The sequence below is a fragment of the Pteropus vampyrus genome, unplaced genomic scaffold (assembly GCF_000151845.1).
Source record: "Pteropus vampyrus isolate Shadow unplaced genomic scaffold, Pvam_2.0 Scaffold197, whole genome shotgun sequence".
Lineage (NCBI taxonomy): Eukaryota > Metazoa > Chordata > Mammalia > Chiroptera > Pteropodidae > Pteropus > Pteropus vampyrus.
The window spans coordinates 2,277,939-2,288,196 of record NW_011888978.1 but is presented as its reverse complement, the minus strand read 5'-3'; the positions used below and the strand labels follow the sequence as shown (position 1 = coordinate 2,288,196).

The 10,258-nt window shown below is 39.7% G+C and overlaps 1 protein-coding gene across 1 annotated transcript in view; it reads left to right on the top strand.

Annotated features, from left to right (window-relative positions):
- The window catches only part of RNF130 (ring finger protein 130), a 95,429-nt gene that overhangs the window by 63,071 nt on the left and 22,100 nt on the right, over nucleotides 1-10,258 (top strand). The window contains exons 4-5 of the mRNA XM_011371982.1: nucleotides 7,356-7,427; nucleotides 9,338-9,420. Of these exons, the coding sequence (XP_011370284.1) occupies nucleotides 7,356-7,427; nucleotides 9,338-9,420 (155 nt within the window). The remainder of the gene's footprint in view (nucleotides 1-7,355; nucleotides 7,428-9,337; nucleotides 9,421-10,258) is intronic.

Sequence of the window (10,258 nt, the reverse complement as noted above, 5' to 3'; positions counted from 1 at the left end):
TGAACATCAGTGTGCAAATATCTTTTCTGATATGGGTTTTTGAGTCTTTGGGGTAAATATCCAGTAGAGGGATTGCTGGATCATATGGTAGATCAATTCTTAGTTTTTTTGAGGAACCTCTATACTGTTTTCCATGGTGGCTGTACCAGTTTGCAGTCCGACCAGCGGTGTTTGAGGGTTCCTTTTTTTCCGCATCCTCCAACATTTATTATTACTTGTCCTGTTGATTATAGCTATTCTAACAGATGTGAGATGGTATCTCATTGTGGCTTTGATTTGCATTTCCCTAATAGCTAGCAATGTTGAGCATCTTTTCAAATATTTGTTGACCATTTGTATGTCCTCTAGGGAGAAGTGTCTATTCAGGTCCTCTGCCCATTTTTTGATTGGATCATTTGTTTTTTGTTGTTGTTATTGAGTTGTATGAGTTCTTTGTATATTTTGGATATTAGCCCCTGATCGGAGGCGTTGCTTGCAAATATATTTTCCATTCAGATGGTTGTCTCTTTGCCTTGTTGATGATTTATTTAGCTGAGCAGAAGCTTTTTAGTTTGATATAGTCCCATTCATTTATTTTAGCTTTTACTTCCCTTGTTTTTGAGGTCAAATTCATAAAATCTTTAAGTCCAAGGTCCTCGAGTTTAGTTCCTATGTTTTCTTCTATGCATTTGTTGTTTCTGGTTTTATATTCAGGTGCCTCCAGTCTTGTTCTTTTTTCTCAGGATGGCTTTGGCAATTCAGGGTCTTTTGTGCTTCTATGCAAAGCTGATGATTTTTTGTTCTATTTCTTTAAAAAATGCCAATGGGATTTTGACGGGGATTGCATTAAATCTCTATAATGCTTTAGGTAATATGGTCATTTTAACTATGTTGATTCTTCCAATCCAAGAACAGAATATCTTTCCATTTCTTTGTATCTCCTTCGATTTCTTTTAATAGGGTCTTGTAGTTTTAATTACATAGGCCCTTCACATGTTTTGTTAAATTTATTCCTAGGTATTTTATTCTTTTTGTTGCAATTGCAAAAGGAATTCTTTTTCTGACACCTCATTATTACATTATAGGAATGCTGTGGATTTTTGAACGTTGATTTTTGTATCCAGAAACTTTACTGTATTTGCATATTGTTTCTATTAGTGTTCTTATGGAATCTTTAGGGTTTTCTGTATAGAGAATCATGTCATCTGCAAATAGTGACAGTTTGACTTCTTTCTTTCCTATTTGGATGCCTTTTATATCTTTGTCTTGTCTGATTGCACTTGCTAGGACCTCCAATGTTATATTGAATAACAGTAGCGATAGTTCCTGATCTTAAAGGGAAGGTTTTTAGTTTTTCACCATTAAGTGTAACGTTGGCTGAGGGTTTGTCATATATGGCCTTTATTATGTTAAGGTACTTTCCTTCTGTACCGATTTCATTAAGTGTTTTGATCATAAATGGATGCTGTATCTTGTCGAAGGCTTTTTCAGCATCTATTGATATGATCATATGATTCTTATTTTTTAATTTATGCAGCATATCATGTTAATTGATTTGCGTATGTTGAACCGTCCCTGTGCCTCTGGGATGAAGCCTACTTGATCATGGTATATAATCTTTTTACTATGTTGCTGTATTCGGTTCCCTAGTATCTTATTTAGGATTTTTGCATCTGTGTTCATGAGAGATATCGGTCTGTAGTTTTCTCTTTTTGTGTTACCTTTACCAGGTTTTGGTATCAGGCTAATATTGGCCTCATAAAATGAGTTGGGAAGTATTGCCTCCTCTTCGATTTTTTTGGAAGAGTTTGAGGAGAAATGGGTATTATATCTATCTTCTTTGAATGTTTGGTAGAATTCACTGGTGAAGCCATCTAGTCCTGGACTTTTACTTTTTGGTAGATTTTTGATGATTGTTTCAATTTCCCTGCTGCTAATTAATCTATTTAGATTTTCCAGTTCTTCTTGGTTCAGTCTAGGAAGATTGTATTTTACTAAGTACTGGTCCATTTCTTCTAGGTTATTAAATTTAGTGTTATATGCTTTTTCATAGTATCTTTATATGATTCTTTGTATTTCTGTGATGTCAGTCAGTTTCTCCTCTTTCATCCCTGATTTTGTTTCTTTATGTCCTTTCTCTTTTTTCTTTAGTGAGTCTAGCTAAGGGTTTGTCAATTTTATTAACCTTCTCAAAGAACCAGCTCTGTGTTGCATTTATTTTTTCTATTTTTTTGTTTTGTTTTGTTTTCAGTTTCATTCATTTCTGCTCTAATTTTGATTATTTCTTTCCTTCTGGTAACTTTAGGCTTCATTTGTTCTTCCTTTTGTAGGTTTTTAAGATGAAGCGTTAGGTTGTTTATTTCGGCTCATTCTTGTTTCGGGAGGTCGGCCTGTAAAGATATGAACTTCCTCTTATTACCACTTTTGCCATGTCTCAAAAGTTTTGATATGTTGTACTATAATTATCATTTGTTTCTATTTCTCGATCTCTCTTTTTATTTCTTCTCTGACCCAGTTGTTCTTCAGTAGCATGTTGTTTAATCTCCATGTATTTGTGGTTCTTCTTGATTCCTTTTTGCAGTGGATTTCTAGTTTAAAGCATTATGATCAGAGAATATGGTTGGTATGATTTCAACCCTCTTATATTTGTTGAAGCTATCTCTGTGTCCCAGTATGTGGTCTATTCTTGAAAATGTTCCATGTGCACTAGAGAAGAATGTATAAGCAGCTGTTTTGGGATAGAAGGCTCTGTAAATGTCAATTATGTCCAGTTGGTCTAATGAGTCATTTAAGGATGTTATTTCCTTATTGATTTGCTGTTTGGATGAACTGTCCATATCCAACGGTAAGGTATTTAGGTCCCCTACTACAATAGTGTTTTGGTATGTTTCTCCCTTTAGTTCTGTTAATAATTGCTTTACATATTTTGGGGCTCCCTAATTGAGAGCATAGATATTAATAAGTGTTGTGCCTTCTTGGTGCATGATTCCCTTTATCATTATGAAGTGTCCCTCAGTATCTTTCTTTACCTTTTTTATTTGGAAGTCTATTTCATCTGGTATTAGTACCGCTACTCTCACTTTTCTCTGAATGCCATTTCCTTGAAATATCATTTCCCACCCTTTCACTTTGAGTCTATATTTGAGCTGAGATGAGTCTATATTTGAGCTGAGATGAGTCTCCTGGAGTCAGCATATAGTTGAGTTTTGTTTTTTGATTCATTCTGCAACTCTGTGCCTTTTTATTGGTGAGTTCAGTCCATTTACATTTAAGGTGATTATTGAAATATGAGGTCTTCTTATAGTCATTTTATCTTTTGCTTTCTGGTAGCTCGGTGTTGTCTTTGCTATTTTTCCAGAAAGATTTATTATAAAAAGTTCTCTCTTTAGCCTTCTGCAAAGAAGGCGCTTTTCTTTTGGTTTCCAGTAGGTGGCGTCTAAGCCTCTTAGATCCCTGCTTTATATTAAAGCCTTAATAATGCCTTTTTATTTTCTTACAGATATTTAATCATGCTCACTCCCCTCAGTTTCAGTCCCTGTCAGTGTTAACAGCAGTTTCAGTAGGGTTTGCTTAGATTCTGCCGTGTTCGCTTTCGGAGGGTATGGTGGGGAGGGGCACTCTGGGTTGGAGATTGGGATCCGCAGCTCAGTCTCGGTTTTGAAACCATGGCTGGTAAAAATCAACAATTGTTTCTCTGCCGTCCAGCTTCTCTGCTTTCTGCCCTGATGACAGGGCCCTGCCACCAGCTGTGTGGAACTCACAACTCTCCCAGGCAGGTATATTCAGGGAACTTGCTGCACCTTCTTCCTTTTCCCTCCTCCTACAGGGAGCTCTGGCAGCTGCAGCTGCAAGAGGCAGCTTCTTTATTTCTCCCAGTCCACTACCCGACACCCGGGGTTCTGACCTGTGGTAGCTCTTATGTGCAGATTCCACTCTTCAGTGTGCTGGTGTGCAGTTTGGGTGTTTTTTGTTGAGTTTATATGTTCAGCTTATTGTTGTTTCAAGGAGAGAGATCTGGGGATGTCTCTCACTCCGCCATGTTTCTCCAACTTGATGGAGTCTTTTAAAAAGCTGCCGGAACTAACAAATGGGTTTAGCAAGATTGGGAGATACACAATCATATACAAAAATCAGTTTTATTTCTATATAAGCAGTGAATGGGAATTGAAATCCTGTTTTAAAAAATACCATTTTTGCTAGCGTAAAAAAGGAAATTGCATAAATAAGAAGTTATTAGAGATCTGACCAAAGATGTACAAGACCTGTGCAGTGAAAAATATAACATATTGCTGAGAAATTAAACAAGAACTGAATAGATGGAGAGATACACAGTGTCTAGGGAAAGGCTTCAGTATTAAGATGTCAGTTCTCCCCAAGTTGATCTATACATTCAGTGCAATCCCAGTGTAAATCCCAGATGGCTTTTTAAATAGAAAGTGACAAGCTGAACCTAAAATTCTTATGAGAATTTGGAGGGCTAACTACTAGATTTCAGATTTGTTACAAAGCTGCAGAAATCGTGACAATGTGATGCTTGCGTAATGGCAGGCAAATAGATATATGGTATAAAATAGTGTTCAGACATAAACCCACACATTTATGGGTAACTGATTTTTGCCAAGTGTAAAAAGCAATGCAATGAGAAAAGGCCAGCCTTTTCAACAGATGGTGCTGGAACAATTGTATATCATATGACGTAAAAACACACATACACACAATTAAAACTTTGCGCCATTTACAAAACTTACTCAAAATGGGTCTGGCCTACATATACAACCTCAAATGATAAAACTTTTAAAAGAGAAAATAGGGGAGAATCTTGTCACCTTGGGATATGCTAAGATTACTTAGATAGGATACCAGAGCACAATCCACAAATGAAAAATTGATAAATCATCAAAACTAAAAACTTCTGCCACAGAGTGAAAAAAATACATGCAAAAGGAATTTTATCAAGAATCCGTAAAATATGCTCAAATCAATAAGAAAACAACTCAGTAGGAAACTGGGCAAAAGCTTTGAACAGGCACTTCACCAGAGAAGATATGCAGATGTACATAAAAAGATGTTCAACATATTTACTCATTAAAGAAATGCAAATTAAAGCCACAATGAGATATCACAGCACACCTACTACAGTAGTTACTCAAATGAAAAAGGTCAGTCATACTAAATGTTGGTGAGGTTGTGGAGGAACTAGGATTTTCATACACTGCCAGTGGAAACATAAAACGGTTTACTCACTTTGGAAAACACTTCAGCAGTATCTTAGAAAGTCAAACATCCCTGCCATGTCAGCCAGTCTTCCCTACTTTGTAGGTATTTACCCCAGAGGAAAGAAAGCTTGTGTCCTTACAAAGACTTATGCAAGTAAAGATGTATTCAACTCTATCCATTGCAGTCCAAAGCTGAAAAAAAATATTAATGTCCCATGAAAGTAAAAAGATAAATTGTGGTATATCTACACAGTAGGATGCTATATAGTACAAGAAAGAAATGTACTGTTGATACATGGAACAATATGGATTAATCTCAGAATAACTATGCTGAGTGAAAGAAAGCATACACAAAGTAGTACAAACTATTATTCCGTTTACAAACTGTAGTAGCAGAAAGTAAGTCATGGGGGGATGGTGTGGAAGGATGATGGATAGGAGGGAGTAGGGAGAGGCACAGAAGGGTTGACAGGGTGACAGATACACTGTTTTGATAGCGATGGTGATGTCAGAAAGTCGAATTATACTTCCATATGGCTGATGTTTGTTTACATCTATCTACATATGAAAACACATCTGGAGGCCCCTCCACATATATATGATAGAGGGGACTCAGATTAAAAGAGACTTGAGAGGCATAGCAACCAAATGTAGTGTTTGGACTTTGTATCCTGAGTCGGACAAGCCAACTATAAAAAGACATTCTTGAGACAGCAGGAAACTGTATAATCTGAGTATTTGATAATGTGATTAATTATTGTTAATTTTGTTAGATAAGGCACAAACGAAGGCACATGTCTGTTAGAAAGACATAGTGAAGACTTTATGGGTAAAATTATACAATGTTTGTAATGTGCTTTGAAATCCTCTAGCATGTTAAAGAGGGCAACATGAAAAATACAGGGAAAATATTGATAATTGAAGCTAGGTGATGGATACATAAATTCTGTGTGCAGTTTTTTAATTCTCCCTAAAATTTCTGTTTTTATGATTGTTTTTTCCTCAGGTTAGAATCCAAGGTCTCCCTTCTTTTAGCCCCCACCATACATACTCCTGCAGCCTCAGCACCTGGCTCTCACTGTGTGGGATCTTGTGTGTAGAGTGGCCATCTGTCCCCGTGTGCCTGTGTGCACCTATCATCTCAGTGTAATAATTAATAGAGCCTTCTGATTCTCAAAGCACTCTAATTCTAACAATAAAATGTACGCCCACCATAGTTATATCGAACTATAATTTTCTTCACATACCTGCACTTTACACCTGTTTGTCTTTACTAGACTGTTCTTTGTCCAGAATCCCCCTTCATACCCCAGCACTTTGCCTTATCTCACTCCTTCCTGCTCTGTTTTCCAAGCCTTAGCTCAGGCATCATGTCCTCAGAGACCTCCCTGACGTTGCTCCTCTGGCCTGTGCCATGCCACCTGGGCACACTCTGTTGTATAGCAGTCAGGTAAAATGTGCTTACCAGGCCGTCCCCAGTTCAGTTGGCTTTTCAAAATTAGAAGTACACTATCTTTTCATCTTTGGGTCCTTGGTGTCTGGCAGTGCTAGCAATGTCTAGCAAAGCATTAGGTAAATCTAGCCTTAGTCTCTGACCCAACCCTCTCAAATAAATGAGAAGAACTCAGCCCTAGGAAGGAAGGTAAATACACCTTCCTAAGATCACACAGCACTGAAGTGGCAGAGATAATGTAGAGCTTGTGACCACATCCCTCCTCCCACACTGGGCAATGCAATGAACTCTTTCGAGGGCCAAAGGAGGTATCCTTTACTAAGACAGAGCTCAGACGTCAAATAGCGAGGGTCCTCGGAGCAGAATAGGACAGCAATTAGAGCTGTGGTGGTAAATCTGACATGTACAAGAAGTGGATTCTGACAATTCTATAATATTTCAAGTGCTTGTTAAAATCAAAATGCAGTAGTGGTTATGATACCTGGCCTTTAAACTATTCACTTTTAATTATTCAACCAATATACCAAATCTAGGAGAAAGCTGACAGTTTTTCTGATTTTTCATTTGCTTTTTTTAGAGCCCTCATGTGCATTGACATGGAGAGTGATGTGTAGGGTGTTAGGGACATACATTTATATATTTTAAAATAAAGAATATTATTCAGCAATATCGCACTTCATATCTGTTTTTCTTTGCACTTTTCATAGCGTCGTCTTGGAGATGCAGCCAAGAAAGCCATCAGCAAGTTGACAACCAGAACAGTGAAGAAGGGTGACAAGGTACAGTAATGAAATAACTTTAACACTATAAAAATAATAAAGTGGTTATGCTTTTGATTTGATGGGCGAGAATATACCCTAATCATTGGGGTGTCATTTGTTATATTATTATTTTTCTCCAAGTATACCCTCTGATGCTTTATTTCAAACTAGCCTCTCATTGAAATCTTGTTCTTAGTATGCCTGCTGTTCGGAGGCCCTCGTACAGTTCTCTGCTGTCCTGGACTGTAACCGCTCTTGCCATTAATAGCGTCACTGGATGACTCACCATTATCTTAGCTGTGGTGTTCAACAGTTTTCTTCTGCCCAAACGTAGCATCCTTTTGGGAAGAACTCTAATGGGGCAGTTTGTACACAAAAGTAGCCGGGTGTATGTGTTATCTTGCTAAGCTTCCTGAGACTTTACCACGTCTCCTTTGTGTCTTATTTCTTATTCTAGTAAAATGGGAAACTGGAGACCCACATTTCGAGGGAATGTCAGTTTACAAGGCCCTGTCTGTATAGGAGGCTGAGCGGTTTGCTGAAAGAGCACAGGATTGGGCCTGATGGCGAGGGGAACCGGTCAGAGAGGCAGTGACAGAGATCGTGGCTGAGACCCATCACCACAGTTCCGCAGTCAGATCTCAAGTTATGCTAGAGCCCTGCTTCCGCTCTGTAAGGACAAAACAGCAACGTAATGTTAGACCCCACATTCTGCACAGTCAAGGTTATCCAGAAAGAAAAATCTTCATTTCTAGAAACATAACACCAGAACTCTCTCCTGCACACACCCAATTCTAATGTTTTAACAAAAAGATCTGGGGGTTCATTTCAGATGGTTCTTCATCCTCAGTTTTACCACATTCTTCACTTGACTCATCTTCACCCCAGCTGCCTTGACACCACACATCTGGTTCTCCATGATACAGCTCAAACGTGGAGACATGGCCAGTAACTTCACTGTACGCTACGGAAAGAAAAAAGTGAAAACGCAGAAAATGTAAGCAGCATCACAACAGCTGCACTGTAACCTAAAGAGTGGTCACCCGTGTGACGCACACTCGGCGTGGTGGCCCTCAGCTGCCACGTTAATTTGCAGTTCCCTGGAGCTGGTCTAACCTACCAATCCTACTTTGTCCCTTGGGCTAGCACAGAACAATCTTTCTGTATTAAAGCTAACACCTCTTCTTAGTGTGTACCTCCTAGACCTGCCAGGAGTTGTCCCACTGAAGTCAAATGACAGTGACATGGCAAATAGTGTCACCTTTCCTGGCTTAGGTGCCTGGAGATGCTCTATTTTATGACAGTTCAGGGGAACTCACCCCCAGCCCAGAGGAGGAAGGAAGTCAGTTACCTTGGATGACCAGATGCCTGGCTAACTCCCCCTGACTCTCGGTAAAGACCCAGCTCCAAGGTGAGCCCAGGAGTTCTCTGCCCCAAATCTGCAACCATCCTTGGGGCGAGACTCTAGGCGGCCATTTTCTGGGGCTCAGCTTCTTTATTCCCTGCACCTAGCCATGTGGTCAGATGCACCTCCTGGGGAGTGCCCAGATTGCAGCAGGTGTGCAGGGACACCCACAAGACCAGAGTAGCCATGCCGCAAGAGTGGGGAGAGGATACGCACATGGGCCAGATGACAGCTGGTTTGAATCTTGGAAAAAAATTACGATTCTGATTTCTAAGACGTTTCACAAACAGAATTAGTATTAATTACTACAATATAGTTTAAAAACAAAATAGACGAGCTTAGATATAATTTGGGTTGGTGTAGTTAAGCAAATGGAAGCACTAAATTTTTTTCATAACTTTTCACATTAGAGTCACTTGTTTCCTGTAGTTGCCACCGGACTCTTCTGACCTGGATTGTTTGCCCTCCGTTCAGGCACTTCTGACTTTGGCCTGTGATTTGGTTCCTGTGCTTTTTGTTTCAGGAAACAGAGCCAGACTTTGATCATTGTGCCGTCTGCATAGAGAGCTATAAGCAGAATGATGTTGTCCGGATTCTGCCCTGCAAGTATGTCACCTTTCTTTGTTTAAAAAGGAATGCAGTTTGTATGTCTCCTTCTCAGAATGGGTATCCCATGTGCTTTTGAGAGCTACCTCAATGCACAGGGCACGTAGTGGGAGTTGCACTTAGCAGTGAACTGTGCTCCCCCAGCCAGACTGATGCACAGGCCTTTCTCTGGTGATGAGAAACACAAGGTACAACCTCCGGACACATCCATAGGCTAAAGAATACTGAGGTCAAAATGGTTAATTCTGTGAGTTGTGTAGGTTTCAGAACTAGCCACTGTCTCCTCCTTGAATCAGAGCATGTCACTAGGCCCTCCAACAAAGCCTCAGCAGTGCTCATGCAGCCAGGGTGCCAGAACTCTGGGGATGCAGGCTGTCATTTTCTGAACCTGGGTTATGTAGAGTGGTGACACGGATAGGTGTGCCACTCTTGCAGTTTGCATTTCCTGTCTCCTGTGAGGTCAGGGTTTCTCCACGTGTTCACTAAAGGTAGTGAAGCCAACCATGTGTGCTAGGGCCACATGATTCATAAACGGCCAAGCTGACATAGACCTCCCTCCAAAAGGATGGTCGGTGTTCACCTACTGCCCTTCAGTGTCCCGCAGGAGCACATTTTCTTTATTTAGCACGTTGATTTCTACCGTGGTGCTGCCCCATGCGCAGGAGTGTGAAACATTACAATACAGCTCCAAGTGTTAGTTGGAAAAATATGAAACCACCTGTTGAGAAGCCTAAAATCAAAGGTTTTTCCTCTTCCTTTGCCCTGTCCTTTACAACACATCCTCTCAACTCTAACAAGACTTCTTGCAATGCAGAACGTGTGAATGAATAAAGTAATT